This window comes from Thamnophis elegans, chromosome 4, assembly GCF_009769535.1.
Source record: "Thamnophis elegans isolate rThaEle1 chromosome 4, rThaEle1.pri, whole genome shotgun sequence".
Lineage (NCBI taxonomy): Eukaryota > Metazoa > Chordata > Lepidosauria > Squamata > Colubridae > Thamnophis > Thamnophis elegans.
In genome coordinates this window covers 131,240,843-131,262,215 of record NC_045544.1, presented here as the reverse complement: position 1 = coordinate 131,262,215, position 21,373 = coordinate 131,240,843, and the positions used below count along the sequence as shown (strand labels likewise).

The 21,373-nt window shown below is 40.5% G+C and overlaps 1 protein-coding gene across 2 annotated transcripts; it reads left to right on the top strand.

The window, feature by feature from the left end:
• The first annotated feature begins 1,653 nt into the window (after window positions 1-1,653).
• WSB1 (WD repeat and SOCS box containing 1) lies at window positions 1,654-19,857 on the top strand. 2 transcript variants are annotated; one of them, XM_032216408.1, is made up of 9 exons: window positions 1,654-1,808; window positions 5,065-5,233; window positions 6,577-6,845; window positions 9,532-9,663; window positions 10,405-10,505; window positions 13,333-13,505; window positions 14,325-14,438; window positions 16,655-16,762; window positions 18,534-19,857. In XM_032216408.1, exons 1-9 carry the CDS (start codon window positions 1,769-1,771, stop codon window positions 18,691-18,693), a joined length of 1,266 nt encoding a protein of 421 aa, XP_032072299.1. In that variant the 5' UTR covers window positions 1,654-1,768; the 3' UTR covers window positions 18,694-19,857. The 2 variants fall into 2 exon arrangements, with proteins under 2 accessions (XP_032072299.1, XP_032072300.1); XM_032216409.1 differs by lacking the exon at window positions 1,654-1,808 and adding an exon at window positions 3,994-4,030.
• The last annotated feature ends 1,516 nt before the right edge of the window (window positions 19,858-21,373 follow it).

Genomic DNA, 21,373 nt, shown 5'->3' with positions numbered 1-21,373 from the left:
TTTTTCACTTTTTGGATATGAAAATTACAGTACATCTCTCTACAAAATCCCATGTAAGTAGTCTTGTATTCTTAGAGAAAAGGAAGACACAAATAAATTAGTGGTTATTCCTTTATTGATTAAATGTTATCCACTTTTCATACTTTTCAAGGTAGAATACAACATTTTTCTCCCCCCCCCCAACTATCTTATTTGACTACTGCAGCTTTAATTTAACAAGTCATATCCCAATAAAAGTATGTTGGGTTGGAATTTTAAGATGGATAAACTTCAACATTGGTGGCTGGGCTGGCTGGGGTATTGTGGGAGATGAAATCCACAAGTCTTTAAAAAGGTGAAGTTTATGAAACAGTGTGTTAAACCCTAGAGTAAGTAAACACAAGAAGCCATAAGCCAGCCTATCTGAGATTGAAACTGATCACAAAATATAGCCAATACATCTTTCATGGGTTGTGCAAACCCATCTGTGATGTGCTAGCAACACTGGCCATTGATTGAAGGATTTTGGGAGAAATTAAGTCCACTATGAGAACCAGTTTGGTGCAGTGGTTAAGGCTCAGGGCTCAAAACCAAAAGATATGAATTCTAATCCTGCATTGGCCACAAAGCCAGTTTGGGTCAGTCATTCTCTCTCAGCCCTAGGAAGAAGGCAAGGACAAACCACTTCCAAAAATGTTATCAAAAGGATGAAAGGACTAGTCCAGGCAGTCATGAGGAGTCGACACTGACTTATAGACATACAAGTATATACACAATATTAAACTGGTGGTCCCTCGATTGAATCTCTATGTATAAAAGGCAAGTACCACTTAATTATCACGAAATTTCCAGAACCATAAAGCCTACAAACCTGAAATTTGGCACGTACGTTCCTCTTGGCTTCTAGGTGCTCACTAAAGGATTTTTCGAAATGACCATCAGATCATTAGTCTTTCTTATACAGTAATTAACACGCTCTGATGCTAAGGAGTTCTACTCCCCCTCCCCACCTGAAAAAAACTCTGTTCCAACTGCCAGTTGCCTCACATTCCCTTACCTCAGCTCAAACTGGCAGACATTCCACTCCTTCACTCAGGAACGGTCCAGGGTTCCTTACCTCACCAAAATGTCTACACCTTCCACCTATGGAATTGCTTCCGGACTCAAGGCGGCAGGAATGATATTCCCTTATGTGTTTCACTCTCCAACCACCACTGAGCCAACAGATTGTGACCTGAATTTCTCTTCCTGGCATAGCACGGATATCCAGCTACTAGTATAGTTTATAATTAAATCATCTTTCCCCAACCAAGTACCCATCTAGCTCTGCATGGGTACAAATTTCAAGCTTGAGAGACTTTATTGCCTAGAGAGGAAATTAATGCCCCAATGCGTGAAAAGGCTGGTTAGCCCTAGTAATAGCCTCTATTCCTCCTTTTCTTCACATAATGGATTCTTCCAACGGAGCATCTTCCCTGGTGGGCCTATCGTATTCTAACTTAAAAGAGGGGGGGGCGCCTGAAAGAAACAAGAGATTTTCACCCCGTTAAGGGGCCGAAAGGAAGACCGGACGAGCATCTTCCCCTCCTTCCCACTTCACGCAAGGGGCGCGGCTTGGTGGCTCCCCGCCAAGCCACGCCCCCTCTTTATAAGGCTTCCCGCGCCGGCCATTTTGTCTGTCTTTCTTTGGCTGCGAGTGGGAGAGGTTGACAGACCTGTCTTTTTTCCTCCCCAACCGTTTGTTTTATTTCATTTTAGTTCAGAGCCGGAGTGAAGGGCCGCTCCGTAGATGGCCAGCTTTCCTCCGAGTGTTAACGAGAAGCTCATTGGTAAGAAAGAGTTCTTCTTCACGGTTCTTTTTTTTAAAGAAAACGTTTCGTTGCTAGGGTTATGGTTAATAAACGGCGGAACGGTTGGGAAGAAATCCGTTGGGTGTGTATAGATCGACCGACCTGTTTGGGGAGGGCGGGGGGGGAGAGAAGCTTCATGTTGTGCATGCATGCTTAACGAAATCTCATTAATTTTATTGGAGATGGTCTTATTCCAAGGTAAGTAACCTCAATTTCCTCCGTCTGGCATTTTCCCGATTATTTGGGTGGCAGCTGATGTTGGTCTCAGTCACGGTTTGCCTCTTGGGAGACAAATAATGAGACTCGTGGGCGCCAGGTTGGGGAAGGGCAGTCTGTCTCGGCTAGCCCTTAATGCCACTTTTATTTTTTTTTTAAAAAGGGGAAAAAAATTAAATGCCTGAGTATGCTGCCATATGAACAAAAGCTTCGTTTTCCTGGAAAGAATAATGGTGCGCAATAGGAACTGTTGGGGCATGTGTATTTGTATACTATAAATGCAGATGTCAGCACTTCCATGTGTCTTAGGAGGAATACAGGGAGTCCTCGACTTATAACAACAGTTCAGTGACCGACGTTACGCCGCCGCTGAAAAAAGGGACAGGACCGTTTTTTCATACTTTGAATGCTTGAGAACTGAGTCACGTTTATGATGGTTGCAGCGTCCCAGGAGTCAAGCGAAGTCAATGGGGAAAGTCAGATTCACTTTAACAACCAGTTTACCAATTTTACAACTCCAGTGCTTCACAAACCTGGCAAAAATAATAATAATCGTAAAATGGGGGCAAAACTGACAACATGTTTCTCACTTAACAGAAAGTTTGGCCACAATTGTGGTCGTAAGTTGAGGACTGCCTGTAATCGTGTACAGGGAAAACAAAGCCAAGCCGTGTGCAGGCAAAAGAAGAGGAACTTGATGTGAGCTTGCAAGGTGGGGTGTCAGTCTGCTTCCGCCTTAATAGGAATGATCCGGCCCATTTCTGAGGAATTGCATCTGGGTGGATATTGGAAGCAGCCCTATATTTATTTATTGGGAGGAAGGTTGTGGTGACCCTAATAATAGCTCCACTGTAAGATAATCTTTGGCTTTGCCCATTGCAGACCTGCCATTCTAAAAATAGTGGCTAAGGAGACTCCTCCTGACCCCTCAGTTATTTGAAGGATGTGGGTGGGTGGAATGATGGAAGGGGAGGCAGGGGCCCTTGACAGTAGAGACTTTGTGGTCAGAGTCGAGGGCTTGTAGTGTCTGCAGCTATAGAAAGATAGTTCACACCATTCCCCCTTTGCACCCTAAAAAGTAGATGACATGGACTGTAGCCCCAACACATGCTGGCTGTTGAGCAGATGTAATTGTCTTGAATGGAGTTTTTCAGCTGGCAGGAGGCATTTGGAGAATGAGTTGATGGTGGCCCTATTTTTGGATTGGAAGAGGGGATTGGTGGTTTAGACCAGGGGTTACCAACCTTTTAGACCTCAGGGATCACTAAATTCATAATTTTAAATCCCGCGGATCACTAATATGATTTTTTTAAAAACATAAATAGTATTTAGTGCAATATAAAAAGTGCAAATAATTTTTCTGCGGACTACCAAAATGTTCTCACGGAGCACCAATTGTCCACAGACCACCAGTTAGTAACCACTGGTTTAGACCATCTAGAGAAACCAAGGCTGAAGAAAACGAAATTAGCTGTGGTTTATATTTGGGTTCCAAATTGAAGTGGAGGCGGGTGGGTGTGGACTTAGAGACCAATCACAAGACAAGAAACATGGGAGTGGAGATGAGGGAGTGGAAGAGGCTGGCATCAGAGATTTGATCAAATGGGAATAAGTATCAGACAGCAGTTTTTATCTTTGTCTGTACTTGCATCTATAGATAATGGCAAGGCATAAAATGCTGCCTTCAGCCTGCATAATAGCCAATAATACTTTGTGTTGCTTGCTATACCATGTTCCAGAGGTTGTTTTCAAAAGGCAACTGGACTTTGTTTTTTCTTTGAGGACATTTTGCTTCTCATCCAAGAACCTTCTTCAGTTCTGAAGAAGAGAACTGAATAAGCTTGGATGAGATGAGGAAACATCTCCAAGAAAAAAACAAGGAAATCCAGGTGCCTGTTGGAAGGCACCTTTGGGACAACCATGACCTGGATGGCTAAGAATCTCCATAGACCTTTGATATATCATGGATGTTCTTCCTTTCACGAGTATGATTTCAATTTTCTAACAATTTATGCGTTCTCCATAATATTCTTTTGTCCCTTCCCAGGAAATTATAGCATACAGTACACATAAAAACAGAGCGTGTAGTTTAAAGTAACAGACTCAGATATGAGAATTCAACTCAAACACAAATTATGACATATTAAAGGTGAATAAATTGATTGTACCTTAGCTTTTTGATAATTTTATTAATTTTTAAGATACCCAAGGAGACAATAGATCTGCTATAGCAGACAAATCATAATTTCAGGGAGTATGGATGAATTATTTCAGTATAGAAACAATTACTAAAACATCCGTATCCAATTTCACAAGTCCTTGGAAGGAACAAAACTGCTTGAAAACCTCAGGCACATAAAGGATACAAATTGTTTGCTTTTGTAAAATGATCTGCAAAGTGATACAACTTTTCATTGATACTAAAGATGTTGTGGTTATTTGAATGAATAGTGCAATAAATTACTTTCCAGTTCTACATCTAGTTTGGTCCAATGGTTAAGGTGCTTATTCTAGGTAGGAGCGGGGAAACCTGGGTTCAGGTCCTGTTTTAGGCATGAAATCATCTGGCTGCGTGACTGGCTCACTCTGTCTTTGGATGATGACAAGAGCAAACCACTTCCAAAAATGCAACCCAACACCTTCATGGATTTGTCTATGTAGTCATCTGACTCAAAGCAGCAATAACAATTTAAAAAAACCCACACATAGTTTCTGATCCTCAATTGTGGTATCTAACTTGTGCTGCATGTGGTAGCAGGAGGAATTGCAACTTTTTGTCCCTTGTAATTTTTGAAACGACAAGTCATTTTCTTTTTGATATGCTTAGATTCTATTCAGATTTATGTTGGTTATCATGTTTCTGACTTTGAAATTGTGTGCTTATATTTTTTTATATACTGTTGTAGGGAATTAAAAGCAGAATCAGATTGCACATGCACAATTATTCAAAAAATGTAACTTCTGGTATGAAGTTATACCTATTGAATGTCTGACAAATGATGAACTTTTATTTTTTTAGGAAGGTCACGGACAGTAGGAGAACTCTTAGCTCCAGCTTCTCCTTTCGATAAGAAGTGTGGCCGTGAAAACTGGACAGTTGCTTTTGCTCCAGATGGCTCCTACTTTGCTTGGTCACAAGGCCATCGCATAGTAAAGCTTGTCCCCTGGTCTCAGTGCCTTAAGAACTTGTGAGTATGGCTGGCTTAGAAAAATCTTATTTGTTTATTTGTCTGAGACCTTCCTACAGTCTTCCTATTATGGATTTTTTCAAAATTTAAATTAAATACAATATCAGGGAAATATAGCAGATTGAACTCAATCATATTTTGCCTGAATATATACATTGTGTTATATTATGATTTGTTTAAACATAGCATATGTCATGGCACGTTAACTGTAACTTAAAACCACAATATCTTAAGTCTGCATAACACACTACTATATTTACCAAGCAGTTGTGTAATGTCTTACCACAGTACAGTAGTTAAAATATGGTTTCAGTTTGTTGTGTCTTTTCTCGTTGGCTTCATGAGGATTACCCATTCTAACCTTCTCCACCTTTTGGTCTTCTAAATAATATTGGATAAATTCTCCAAATCCCTCATGTTAGGAAAGGCTGCTCTGTTCTCAACAGAAGAGAGCATCTAATCCAAGAGTGTCAAACTTGCATCATCACATGACATATTGCTATTTTTTTCCCCTTCGTTAATAGCAATATATAGCAATAGCAATAGCAGTAGACTTATATACCGCTTCATAGGCCTTTCAGGCCTCTCTAAGCGGTTTACAGAGAGTCAGCATATTGCCCCCAACAATCTGGGTCCTCATTTTACCCACCTCGGAAGGATGGAAGGCTGAGTCAACCCTGAGCCAGTGAGATTTGAACCGCTGACCTGCTGATCTAGCAGTAGCCTGCAGTGCTGCATTTAACCACTGCGCCACCTTGGCTCTAAAACCGGAGTGGGCGTGGCCAGCCCGTAATGCAGCCAGCCCATGAGTTTGTCACCCCTGATCTAATTCAATAAGCCTTAGAGAGAGATTCCCCAAAGGATTATGGGAACTAAAGAAAAGGATGTGGTTCTTCGGCTTAATCATACTTCCGCATGAAGCAAGCTAGTTGTAGCTCAGTGGTGGACATATGGATTTTAATCTAGAAGACATGGATTAATTCTACGTTGGCCTTGATATGCTCTCTGCTTTGTTTCTGTCCAAAGCAGTGGCCTGTTTCTCAAGGATAAAGAGAAAATGCTTTCTTCTAGCTAAAATGCATCATCTTTCTTCATGCATTAAATGCTGGATTGCAATATTATGGGGTGATTGATGTTAGTGTTGTCTGCTGACCACCTCCATAAAGAAATGTTTTTGTATGAGTTTACTAGAAAACCACAGTCCCTTTCTTGATGTTCTTGGGACTTTAAAGTCCAAAGGAGTGGGATGTTATAATGGTTTATAACAGGATATTTAAATAAAATGGCATGCCTTTAGGACCTTGCTCTTGCAAAACATTTACCCTTAATTTTGTTACCCACAGCTCATTGCACGGTGTAAAGAATTTTGCCAATTTAAATCATTCCAAGCTTTCAAGGCAGAACAGTGATGGCGATCAGAAAAACAAGCCCTGTGAGCAAGTCATAGATTGTGGCGACATAGTCTGGAGTCTTGCATTTGGATCTTCAGTACCTGAGAAACAGAGTCGTTGTGTGAATATAGAATGGCACCGGTTCAGATTTGGTCAAGACCAGCTTCTATTAGCAACAGGCTTAGCCAATGGACGCATCAAAATATGGGATGCCTATACAGGTAAGGAAGGACATTTTGACAGAGCTCAGGTGTCTTGCTTTCCTTCTAAAATAACAATAAGGTTAGCCCCCTTCAGATGTTGCCATAGTACAGCTTCTACCAGCCTTACACCTCCATGATTTGGGACCAGGTTATTTGAAGGGCTCTTTCTCCTCTATTACTTCTATTCAGCCCACCAGAACTGGAAGACAGGGCAGGTTATAGGTCCCACTGATTAAAGATTATCATCCTGTGGGACTATGATAAAGGGCCTTCTTGGTAGTGGCCCGTTCTTTATGGAACATTCTATTCTCCCTGACGTACATTTGTGCCCGCCCCCACTCTCCTGCTTTTCTGAAAGGCCCTAAGGTAGATTTGTTAGCAGGCCTGGGCATCATGAATGGTGATGGAGCTAATCAAATGGCAAATTTGATTGTGTTGTTGCTGCTATTGCGAGTGGGTGGGGGGTGTTGCAATGGATTTTATTATATAATGGATTTTTTCAATTTTGTAGGGTGCCAGTGGGTGGCACCCTATATGTGAGTGGGTGGCTATATACATTTGCTGAATAAATAATAAAATACTTGTCTTATTGGTTGGAATTGAGAGGAATCTAGTGATAATCTGGAGAAACATTTCTGTTTTTTATTTAGAAGAGAAGGAAGAATGGCATACAATAATTATAAAGACTTGTTATTTGTAAGCTACTGTTGTATGTGTTCCTTTAGGATAAATTATTTCACTTATTGAAAAGTGTCTTTGCAAGTGTAATTTTTGCCCAGTTTAACTTTTATTTAATCTGAATACAAGTTGATGCCCAGTTCTTCAAAATTGAAATACAAACAGCATTGTGCTGCATAAACCTTAAAAGTTGAACCAGTGGCTTTTGTATCAAAATCTTGAAACTACTTGGGAGATAAGTTATCCTGGCACTTTTTTATAAAGTTTATCCAGTAGATAGCTCAGGTATATTGACTTAAAGGAGGCCTATTTGGGATCAAAGGTTTCTTTAAAAAAAAAACCCAAAACAAATATAAGTGATGTGTAAATAACTCATTAGTTAAATATAAGGACCTAGGGCTCAAAAGGGATATTGAAAGAACTGGATTTGTTTAGCATCAGAAAAGGACAACCAGGGGTGGTGCAATAACTGCCTTCAAATATTTGAAGGACTGCCATGAAGGTCAGGGACAGGGAACACAGAGAAAGCGTGCAAAAGAATGTGTGCACAAACTGTTCTGCACAAGCACAGCTGGTTTTGGGTGGTTCATGTAAAAGCTGTAATATGCATGTTTGGTCTGGATCAGAGAGAAAGGGGGTTGGGGATTGTTCTCGATACGGATTGAAGTGGAATTGTCCAGGTGGGAGTGTTTGTAGGAGAAGGTAGAAAGGAAGGGAACCCCAAAGTTGTGTGAGGTTGAGAAATGGTGGAGGAAAGAAATTATGATAGGAAAATGAGAGATGGGAATAAGCCAGTGAGACATATGGATGCACCAGTCTTCTACTTTGAAAAATGATTCTGGGATTCCTGTGAGTATTTTCCCAGTCCAAATCTGGAACCACAGTAACATTTTTTTATGCTGAACAATAGCCAACCTTGAATGGTTCGGCAGGACTTCCACAAAAGTGATTTGTTCCATTTTGTGCACATCTTGGGATATTAAATTATCTGATGTTTGTCTTTTCTACCCATCAATCTCTCTGCTCCCCCTGATTATTTAAATAGGAAACTGCTTCTAATAGGGGAAGCCTCCTAATTATGGGGGTGGGGGTGGGGTGTTGGGCCCACAAATATCTCATTATAGCAATAGAGAATATCTTGGTCCTCTAGTTCAGTGTTTCTCAACCTTGGCAACTTGAAGATGTCCGGACTTCAACTCCCAGAATTCCCCAGCCAGCATTCAAGTTGCCAAGGTTGAGAAACACTGCTCTAGTTCACCCTCGGATAAATGGCTGTTTTGTAACTGGCGATGGTTAACCTGTCAGCCATTTTATGAATAAGCAAGTTTTCCCAGGCAGCCATTTTGCGAAAATGCCCACCTCATGGTAACAGAACTCAAAGTGCACGTAGAATGGCGACCCATCCCTGCACACGTCTCTTGTGTGGCAAACATGGATGGACAATCTTTTGGGGGTGAAATCTCTATTTTAACTATAACAATTTGGGAATTTTCCAAAGGTTCCAGGCCTATTTTGTGAAGTGAGAATTCTGGAGGCTGAGGGTAAAATAGATACACTTTGTTTCTCAAAGGCTCCAGTACAATAATTTATTCCCTATTTTGGCTAAAGAATGTGGAAAGTTATACCATCTAATATATTTTTTTTTTGTCACAGAGAATTTACAGGGTGTTTGAGCTATTCTGTAGAAGTTGTAGGCAGTGTTGCATATGATTTTGATTTAAAACTTCCTGTATTAATATTATAAAACATAAAATAGCACTCAATTGCTTGCAAGCAGAGACAATATAAAAATTTGGGTTTCGTGGCATTGGATTACTTTTTACAATTACCTTTCAAGATTTATAAATGTATATGAATTATATGTTCAAAGTAATAATAGAGAAAGGAAAACTATTACAGTGTCTCAATTTAATCTCAATTGCTGCAATAATTTCATAGGATGACCTTTGTCCTCTGCCTTAACTATGGAATATCAAGCAGATAGACCTAAGTGCAATTTGAAGACTAAAATGCATTTTTCCAACAGGGAAGCTCCTCCTTAACTTAATGGACCATACTGAAGTTGTCAGACACTTGACTTTTGCCCCTGATGGCAGCCTGATACTAGTATCGGCCTCAAGAGACAAAACATTACGAGTGTGGGATCTAAAGGATGATGGTATGTTTTCGGGAAAGAGGCAACTGTGTTATAGAGCCTACAGTCATCAAAATCTTGGATGCTCTAATTGTCCTAGAATCGCCACTGTTGTAATATAATAAATACACCACAAATTGCTGTACTATCTTAAATTAAAATTAAGGCATATAAAAGACCTAGGCCTTTTTGGTTTGTACCTGGTGGCACACTTCTTAAAAGATTACATGTGGTCCTTGGCAGGAAATACATCATAGATCCTTTTACTACAAGGGATGATAAAAGACCAGGGAGCCACTTATTCAGTAACAGCAGCATGTTCTAAATAAATTGAATGGAGTTTTGAAATGATGCTCTGTACCTGTGAAACCTACCCTGGGTTCAATCTCAGATGTATTGAAATTTGATTCCATACATGTAGGGAAATTGCTACAATTCACTTTTAAAAGTTGTTGCTGCCTATTAAATGGTGCCACCTTCTTAGTGAGAAGTTAGCAAGCTGGTTTTTTTTCCTATTCACTTTAATAAAGGTCCAGTCTCCTGCTACTATCAGGAACATGATAAGAACTGGGCTAGTATATTCCCCAATAATATAACACTTTTTTTGTATTTTTCATCATTTCTACTTGACTGTGGCGTTAAAATCTTCTTTTTAAGTGCGCAACTAGTTTAACTTCAGGCAGAGAAAGAACAGTGGACAAAGTTCCAAACCACTAATTCAGAGAGTGATTGAGACCGATCCATTTTCTTCTCTTAATTTTCCAGGAAATATGATGAAAGTATTAAGAGGACACCCAAACTGGGTGTATAGCTGTGCTTTTTCTCCTGATTCTTCCATCCTTTGCTCTGTGGGAACCAATAAAACAGTAGGTATCAAAGTTTCATGATCTTCAGTTGGTATTTCAATTGTGAACAAAGAATAATTTGGAATCTTAAAATAAAATATGTTTGTGCTTGGCGTCATGCTGCTTTGTTGATGATGTGAGGATTTGCATGACCAAAATATTTACAGTAATTAGCATAAGGTTGCTCAGTTAGGTGTTACTGAGCTGACACTGCATTGCTTTTAGATTCAGAGAAAATGAATCTTTGCATGTCTCCATCTGTTCCATAATTCTTTACAAATAAAATACAAATTCCAGTTTAAGAAGAAATGGTTTAATATTAGTAGAAATATATGTTTTGTTCTTGGTGCTTCTTATATTTTCCTCCTAAAGCCTGGGCTGCTCTCCTATAACAATACAGTAGCATTCCTGGTTGGTATTTAACTACAAGCAACCCTTGTGCCTTGTAAAGAGCTACTATGACATATTAGTTTAAATAAAATTGCAATGCCCTGCTGCAAAGTTCAGAATTAGTTAACTTTCAACATAAAGGGCCTCTCCAACCTGATTCTCTCCAGATGTTCTTTAATATGTCCAGTCACGAGAGCAAATGGTCAGTTGATGCTATTGGAAAAACATCTTGAGAGACTCCGGTTGTGAAGACTGGAAGTTGTAGAACTAGCTTGGGATGGAAGCCATAGTTTTAATCAGTGAAACTTAAGTTTTGAGAAGCATATATGAGACTGAGTTTCTTATATATATACCATAATAAATTCCAGATTGAACTCTTATAAGGGTGGGCAACTTGTGTCTCCTGAGGCTTATTTATATGGTGTCGAGAGTTTTGTTGGGATCGGGAATTCTACATTTCCTGCAAAAAGTTAAAATTTCTAAAATAAATGGTTGGCTGTAAGCCTGGAAAAATAATGAGTAAAATCCAAGGCTTGCAATGAGCTGGGGGGATGGCCCAGATTCACTGTCGTACAGCTTTTGGATTAAACATTTCTTTAAAAAAAACAGATCCTGTTTAAAACAAAAATAGAAAAAGAGTTTGGGGTGTGGTTTTGTATCCTTCAGAGCCACCATTTCAGAATTTGATTTTATGGCATTGCATAATTGCACAGCTCTTAAGTACAGACTTACCCCAGTCAAATTCTTGCAAAAAGAATGTTTTGGCTTTTGGAGGGTGCTGCGACTATTAATCAATTTTTAAATTCTTCTGCAGTGGCCTTCAGTGTTGACCAAGTTGTCCATCCTCTGGGCTAGCAAGAATCCTGGCTTCGGCTTAGCAGCTTAGCCAGGTTAGCATGGTGGGGGTGGGTGGGGGGGGAACATATTTTAAAATTATGAAGCAGCGGCATAGAAAGGGCGGACTAGTCAGTAAAGTCTTAAACAGAACAGATGTGGATGTATGCCTTGATCTTTTAGGCTGTGTGTTTTCCATAAGCTTCTTGCTTTCCCTGTCACAGGTGGTGGCAGCAATATTGGTGTGATTGAGGGTAAGCTGGCACCACTCAGACAAGCGCACAATGGTGTTAGCTGGGCAGAAAGATTGGCACCTCCGGCTACCAGGCTGGAGGCGAACTTTACCATAGGACGAAGTAACCTTGCATTCGGCTGCAGGGTGTACTGTACGTACGCAGGTGCTGGTTGATGTCCACCTTCTGCTTTTTTTTCCCTTTCTTTTCTTTTTTATTTTCTCATTGGTGAGAGCCACTGACTCCTTTTTAAAGAAAAAAAAAACTTATCAACTTTAATGTTTTAGTATTTCATTCCTATGGAATGTTGGAGTCTGGTAACTTTGAGGCAATTGTCAGTTTACTGTAGCTGATTTAACAAAGTTTTGTTATAGTAACGTAACAGAGATTTAAAGAACTTACTTGCTCTATACATTATGCACAAATTCATGTTGTGCGATCGTATGTTTTAAAAGCTCTGCTTAGTGTTAAGGCTCAGAGTGATTTACAATATATATAATTTTTTAAAAAAATTGTTATTAAAATAACAACTACAATCCCTCTTCTGTGCAGATTTGTTTTTGTTGCTAGACTGTTGATAATACACCGAAGTGTGTAGTATAAATTTGATAGTTAGATTCTCCCAGACGTGCTTAAAATTGACCCCAATGTAACAAAAAAAAAACATTTAAATGCACGTAAACTGTGTTTGAGCCATGCCTGCCAGTAGAAATGCTTTAATTTATTGAAACCTTATTTAAAGGAAAGAGCCTGGCAATAACGTTTGATTTTTATGCTTAAAAGTAAGCTTAAAATGTCCATACTTTTAATAACTTGGATTGAGTTTTATTTTTGCCAAGTCATGTCATTTGGCTGTGACAATACCTGTTTTTGCTTGCAGTATCTGTTTCTCTTCCTAGGCTGTCGTTGGCGATCCAAGCCCCTTGTAAACAAGTGGTCTTAAACTCACAGGGAATTCCACGGGAGTAACAATATGTTAACCTTCCTTTTTTTTTTCTGTCTGTATATTTCTTAAATTTGGGGTAGATAATTGAACAGAATAGAGATGTTAGTACTTTAACCCTATTACATTTTAAAAGTAGATAAATATTACATGCCATTCAGTTAAGTACCCTACACCATTAAATTTCCATTTGATACTTATCTTTATATATTATTGGCTTACATTACGAATAACACTTAACATTGTTAGCATTGCATGTATACTTTTAATTTCTGTAATTCCGAGTACGACACTGAGCGTATTCTTTAATTGTAGTAGTTGGCCATTGTGCTTGGCCTTTAATTTTAATTCCAAGTACTAGTACAAAGATCTGGGGTGGGGGAGGGGTGTGTGTGTGAAAATGCTTCCCCTATAGCAGAACTATAACAGGGCCTTGTTTTGATTACAGGTATTGCTTTGGAATATGGATAAATACACCCTCATCCGAAAACTGGAGGGGCATCATCACGATGTTGTAGCCTGTGAGTTTTCCCCGGATGGAGCCTTGCTGGCTACTGCATCTTACGACACCCGTGTCTACATCTGGGACCCCCATATTGGAGCAATATTGATGGAGTTTGGGTAAGCCTGTGCCTGGTCCACTCTTTCTTAACTTTGCCAACTTCAAGATGTATGAATGTCAACTCCCAGAATTCCCCAGTCAGCATGGGTAGGCACAGAGCAATGACAATATAGGGGAACAATAGGGTGCGTTCAATTTTGTTCATGCAGAATGGATCTTCCCCTTCTTTTTCCGTCTTGATATTTTCTGTACCCCAGACTCCCCACCCCCACCCAAAAAAAAAAACCCTTCTCCCTGGGCAATTTGGAAACACCTATAAGCACTGATTGCTGCTTCTTATGGGGCAGCAGTGGGAAGCATTCTTGAAATTAAAAGAATATAGGAAAGCTCTGGCCCATTTTGGAGACTTCGGATTCTGTGAACTGTTAAAGCTGGTGGCAATTTATAGTATAGGTGGTGCTCAACTTACAACAGTTCATTTAGTGACTGTTACAATGGCAGTGGAAAAACTGACTTGTGAACCTTTTTCACATTTACGAACATTGTAGCATCGCTGCATGTCGTTCGGTGCATTGCTTTAAACTAGTCTACACCTTGTAGGTCAAGTAGTCCTAAGATGCTTTGGACAAAGTCTCTTCCTCTTTGAACGTAAACAGAAAGAATCCTAATTAAAATGTTGGCTTCTGTCCAAGCAAATTGAAAAGGAGAGATTTTGGAAGAGTCTTCTGCAGTTGAAGCTGGGAGAGCTGCATAGATCTTCCTTCATTCTCCACCACTTGATCACAGATCCCAGGGACCTCTGTTGTAGATCTTAAATGATTAAATAAAATGCAGCTGCTTCCAAAGCTTTGATATAAAAGTTTCATTTTTGTCCACAGGCATCTGTTTCCCCCTCCAACTCCAATATTTGCTGGAGGAGCAAATGACCGCTGGGTCAGATCTGTATCTTTCAGTCATGATGGACTGCATATTGCAACACTTGCTGATGATAAGTACGTATAGCGAAGCGCACTGGATTTTGCTAGTTCTTGCTGGTCGAGAAAATAATCTTGTTCGTTAAACCCTGCCACTGGTTCATTTAAGTGGATGAGAAAAATACGGCCCTAACTGCCATTAAAGGTGATCCATGATAATCAGATTAAAATATAATCATTTATTTATAATTTCGTTTTCCACAGTGGCTGCATGAGCAGTAACTGAACCACAGGCAAGATAATGTCAAGTATAATCAGCAAGAAAGGCAAATATCTCAAATGATTTTTTTTTAAAGCCAAAGTTGGGTTTTAAAAATGCTTTGAAAGCTCCCTTAAAAATCAAGAAAGGGTGTCAGCTGTTATGTTCCAAGGATAGGATTTAACAAATGTTGCTGCTTGCTGTCATAGAATGGATTAGCCTTATATCCTAATCAGCCATGCCTGGGAAAGTTGTGGGATAATCTAGATCAGGGGTGGGGAACCATGGCCCCTTTATGACCTGTGAACCTCAACTCCCAGAATTCCACAGCATGCTTTCTATCAGGAAGTGTGCCCATTCAGGAAGTAAAATAGAACTGTGATGACTCAGTGACTATGGTCAGCCCTGAGTAATCATTAAGCATCAAAGGTTAATCCATATTAGAAAGAAAAAGGGAAAAAAACTGTCAAAAGTTTAATGAAGTACAACGCATTATATATGTGTCAGGCATTTCTGTCTGCTAACAGATGCTCGAAAATAGTCAGTGCCCTCTGGAGTTCAGCTTGTAAGGAAACCATAAAATAACCTGCCATTGTAATAAGAGCAGATGAGGCAGATAGGCCTGAAAGATCTGGTTCATCACACCTCAAAGTACAATTGCAATCTTTCACTGGGATTTGTACTGTTGGCAACACATTAGATTAGAGCATGCTGGGGAGAATGCTCCCAGTTTCATGATCTCCAGGGAAAGAAAGATAAGTCAGAGCCCATTGTCATCCTGTAAGGCTTTCCAGAGATACAGCTGAATACAAGTCCCAAAGGTGCTTTTTCTAAAAGGCAACGGGACTTTTTTTCCTCCTTTGAAATTTTTTTGTGTCTCATCCAAGCTTCTTCAGTTCTAACTGATTGGTCATTTAGCATTGAAGAAACTTCTTGGATGAGGAGCAAAAAGTTTTCAAGAAAGAAAAAAAAACCCAAGAAAATCCAGTTGCCTTTTGAAAAAAGCACCTTCGGGACAATCATGACCTAAATGATTGAGAATCTCCTTAGAGTCTAGACCAGGGGTGTTAAACTCCATTTCATTGAGGGCCGCATCGGCTGTGGTTGACCTTGGTGGGGTGGGGGGATGGGTTGGCGTAGCGAGCTTGACACCACTCCCCAAACTGCTGGCATGTTTCCTCTTCGCTCAGGGTAGATTGGGCCCATTTTCCAGCAGGCCGAATCTGACCAGATTGTGGGCTGAATCTGGCCCGTGGGCCTTGTGTTTGATACCCCTGGTCTAGGCAGTTGAGTAAAAGATGCATAAATTGGATAAGGCAAGATTTGGGTATGAACATACTGAAGTCCAGAATGCTATTCTTAAATAAGACAATTGTGTACCTCATAATTTGGCAGTGGCCACGTATGCAATTGTAGTTGCATACTTCATAAAATGACCCTTAAATTGGTTTGAGGTACCAGGGGACAGTCCCCTGCCCACCTCTAAAACTCTGCGGAAGTGTGGGAGTTCAAGCACAGGAAGAAAAACAAGCCTCAATGTTCTGTTTCAGCAAAAAATATAATTTCCCCTTTGCTCCTATAAAAGGTGTACATTACTTTGGATTGCTGCTGAGTTTGAATATTTTGCATAAACCAGTTACTGTGGTTTAAACATGGCTTGTTACTTAGCAGATGTCAGCTCTCCCAAGCAGACCAGACCAGGAAAACAAAGTATAGAAGCTAATATCACTTTTGTTATAAGGTTTTAATGAACAAAATCTTGCAAGTCTGAATGTGTTTCCTCCCTTTCCTCTCTTTATCTTTATTAGAACGAGGAAGGGACTTGTCTGAAGTGCTTACTTGGGTTACAGTTCTGGCCTGGACTCAAAACTATTTTTACAGTTTGCATCCAGTTGGCTGATCCAAAGCCACACCCAGACTGTGTATTTATGTTCTTTCATGGCCCCTCCGTTCCTTCAAGAATCCTCTGGAAGCCATCAGTTTGCAAGAGACATCTCAATTAAGCTTCTAATTCGTCTGCTGCTGTTTCTTTCAGGCTGGTTCGGTTCTGGAGAATTGATGAGGATTACCCTGTGCAAGTTGCACCTTTAAAGAATGGGCTTTGCTGTGCCTTTTCTACTGATGGCAGTGTTTTAGCTGCTGGGTAAGGAGACTTTGCAAGAGAAAATATTTTACATTTACAATTGCTTACTTTTACTCTGTTGTTTGTCTCTCTGTCTGTTCATTTGACTTTTATCCAGCTTTTATATACAAGTAATTCAAGGTGACAAACATACATGATATTCCTTCCTCTTCCCGCTTTCCCCACAACAACAACTCAGTGAATTGAGAGTGAGTGACTGGACCAACGGGCTTTCATCCTAAAACTCACTGTATCCTGGTTTCTAAGCTGACACCTTAACCACTATATCAAACTACCTCCATGTGAATAGCCTTCCTTTTTGCAGTGATATGGCTCTGCCTTTCATATCCCAAGCAGTGTGTGTGTGTTTCAAAAGAAGAGCTACCATTTTAACTTATTTGTTAGCTTTAGATCCCACCTTTATACCCTCCAGGAACCCAGCGCAGAATACAAGGTGTGCCCAACTGCCAGGTCCTTTTCTGACCCCATAAAAACAAACAAGTTCTGTTGTGCCCTTGCAAGTTTCAAGGGCATCCTACAGTCAGCCAAGATCTCTCAAGATTTGACTATTTTTAAAAAAGTATTTTGGTATCACAAATTGCATAATCGTTAGCTGGGCAGTATTAATGATCTTGGCAGCAGATGAGTTAGATGGGTTTTCTGGATCCAAATCATTGTCCTCTAGCAAGAGTTAAGAAATGATGTATGTATGTAACTTATGTATGTAATATTTTGTGTTTCTAGATCGCCCTTCTCCCTCAAAGAGGAGCCCTGGGTGGTGTGCAGTATAATACAAAATAGCATGTAAAATTAGAATTAAATATTGAAATTAATTTAGGATTTAAAAACTTAAAATTATAAGATTATAAAACTACAACAATTTCAAAGGGTCACAAAATTCCAAGAAGGCAATTTAACTTAAAGTTGATCAATAAAGGCAGAGGGAGGGTTCTCATGGCACCAATGGTGGGTTGCAGGCGGTACGCCCGGGTACAGGCATATCAGAGCCTACCTGGAGCACTGGGTACCGTTCCAGTGCTCAGGAGGGCCCATCCGAGCTTCTTACAGTGTTTTAAAGCTTTCAGCGCTTACACACCTGGCGCATACAGCACATGTGCGATGTTCCACCAAGCAGCTGGAGTGTCACGGAGGCTTGCAGAAGTGTCGTTTGCAGCTACAAGACCCTGGGCCCGTTCCAACCGTACCAGTTGGAATGGGATCCGGAACCTACCACTGCATGGCACCCAGCAGCCCCATGATTGGATGATCTTTTGTGCCTCCCATGCAAGTTCGCAGAGCCAAATTTTGACTCAATGGAAATCCAGGGGCCGCTAACTTCCGGGGGAAGGATATTCCATAATGTAGGGGAAGGCTCTCTTCCTAGACCACAGCAGTTGGATTTTTTTGATTGGTCTACAACATACCTTCCCTGCCTGATTAAGTAAGTGGGACAGGCTGATACAATGGGGCAAAGCCAGTTTTATAAGTAGCCTGGCCCTATGCCATGCAGGGCTTTATGGGTGATGTCCCAAAATCTTGAATTAGACCTGGAAGCAAACCAGTACCCAATGCAGTTCACAGATCAAGGGTGTTATTGTGCCGTTCTTTGGGGCACCCAATATAGCTCACACAGCCACACTTTGCGCTAGTACTGGCTCGTGAATTCTGGGAGATGAAGTCCAACAGCTGAGAAGGAGGATTGCAGTCTCTACGACAACTAGTATTCCTTGGAGAGAAAGCAAATGCATGGCACTTAATTTATTTCTGTATGGGTTTTTTCCCCCATCCACAGAACACAGGACGGAAGTGTGTATTTCTGGACCTCTCCCAAACACATTCCCAGCCTCCAGCATTTGTGTCGGATGGCTGTCAGACGGGTGATGCCTACAAGAAAAGTGGAGACCTTGCCTGTTCCTTCTGCCATCATCTCTTTCCTTTCCTACCGGAGTTAGAAAAACCATCGGAAATGAATAAAAGAGCATCAGGCTTTTTAAAGCCTTTGAGCTTCAGTGATCCACAGGTTTTTAACATGGCTTTATTCCCTGAGACTAGATCATCAAGTTTCCAAATATGGACCACTTTCAATTTGTAAAGGTATTATTTATAGAAAAACATCAGAGTACGTATGTGTCCCGAAGTTGTGGAATAGCTTTTTCAAAAGAAAGCTCTTAACTGTGAAACCTTGTACATAATTGGATGTAAGCTGCTATGTGCTATCCATGTATATCTTTTGAGGTTGCTTTTTTTAAACTAGTGTGTAGCTTGCATGCACAGAGAGGAGTCACGTGTATATAAGTGTGTGCATGAGGGTATATTCACAGTATAAAAGCCTCTAAGATTCACCAGTGTTTGCCTCTTTCCCCCCCAAATGTAAGAACCGTTATACCAACTTGCACAATACATCCAGCGCATACATTCACATGTCTGTTGTCTCTGGAGCCACCAGCAAAACCGGTGCTGTGTAAAATAATTCTCATGTTAGATAAATGCTGGCAAAATCTTGAGCAGCCTTTGTCGTGTACATTAAGTGAGCTATACAAAGCCGACCCTGTGGTGGTCATCTTACAATAGGGGTGGGCAACTATGGCCTTCTATGACCTGTGGACTTCAATTCCCAGCATTCCTGAGCTGGCATAGCTCAGGAACATCATAGCTGGCTCAGGGATGCTGGGAGTTGAAGTCCACAGGCCATAAAGGGGCCATAGTTGCCCATCCCTGATCTTACAAAGGTAGAAACGGAATTTTCTTGAAGCCCCCAACACAGGATGGACAGTTCATTTAGCAGGGATATCTCCTTTCCCAAGGAGGCCTTAATTTTGCAGCAAAAGTTTGTTTGGGAGCATGTGAGGTCCTTAAAACTTTTGAATTCCTGCCTAAAGACTTCCAGTAAATGAGTTTTCCACAAGCTTTTCTTTTTCATTATCCTGTGAGGCTTTGTCATATCAAGGCAAAAGGCTAGGTGAACTACCAAAGACAGACAACTTAGTTCTTCCTAGCTTTTGCCTTCCAGTTTATCTGGACATGCAGATACAAGAATGTATGCATTGCTTAAAATGCCTGACTATTTTGTTTGATTTTTTTTTATATGTATATTAAATCATTGTACCAAAAAAAAACAAAAAACCCACAATTCAAAGGCTGATTATTTACATGCGGAGTGAACAAGGAAAGATGTGCAATTTGTGTTACAACCTAAACTTAATTATTTTGAAGGTATTAACCACCGTTATGTGTTTCTAAAGGACAAATGCTGTTTTAGACTGGATAAGCGGAAATGTAATTTCCAAATCCTATGGATTGATTCTTCTTCTTCTTTCTGTGGTATATATGGTATCCAGTTTTGGGCATCACTTTCCATTCTCCAGATTTGGAGAAGGCAGTGAGGATAATCTGAAGATTAGTTCTTCTACACCGATACAGCCATTTTTGGCCTCCCAAAACCCCACCCTGCGTGTCGCCAAAAATGGGCCTGTTTTTCACAAAAATGGTGCACAAAGGGTTTGGGAGGCTTGCAGAGTGCACCTGGGGGCCAGGGAGGGGGAAAATTGGTTTGTTTTTTTTCTTGTTTTCCTCTTCAAAATCTTGGTGCGTCTTATACACAGGTACATCTTATACTCTGAAAAATAAACAAGAAAGGAATTGGGGAGGAGAGTTGTGCCTTGTGCCCTTCTGTTAAGTTATTGTCATCTTAAATCCAACCTGTCTCATTTTTAATCCTGAAATGAATTCATTTTGAAAAAAAGTTCAGCCCAAAATTCCATTCAATTGTTATTTTTAACTTGACTTGTTATTTCTTAGCTGCCCCAGGATATCTCTGGTGAGCAGGGAGCTATTTATAAATCATCAATTCATAACGTCCCACAAAAGGTGTCATTCAAAAAGAATCCACCTCTTGATCTCCAGAAAGTACGCTACAGAAAAATAGATTTAAATTGCAAAACACAAGTTTTCATTTGATCAGTAGGTAATGCACAATATTTCAATAACAATGAATGACCCCCCACTGTCTTCAACTGAGAACCGCAGAATCTTGAACTTGGCAATTCCTGTGAGATTTTGATATTCATCTTTCATGAATTTGCATGAGAAGTAGACGGACAAAGCAACCAGAAATTCTCATTGAAGAGTTTCAACAGTTAGTTGCTAGTCAGCTATGTTCACAAGGATCTGGCCGGACTTCCTGCATTCCCTTGGAAATCACAAGATATGGCTTCAGGGATTCCGGGGGAGCAGGGGTGGTGTTTGGACTGGTTCACCCTAACCAGTAGTGGCAACCTGTCGCTGGTCCCGCCCAGCTCCAAAACATCCTCTGTAGTCTCGTTTTTGACACCATGCACATGTGTGCACACTGTGTGCACAAGCCAAACGCATGCACAGAAGGCGCATGACATGAACATGCACACGCTGTCAGGGTTCCAAATAACATCCAAAATTAAATCAGAGTCCGAGGCAAAGTATTGCTCAAAGTTCCAATTTATTAAGAGAGCCATGTTGGCAGATCTGGGAAAACCCGAATCTGAAAGCTTCCCGGTGTTCTCCACCTAGTAGAAAGTTCAAGATCTTGCCCCCACACCCACCAGTCCCTCACATGGCTCAATCTTCCTCTGCCATGCTGGCAGTTCCACCCATCTA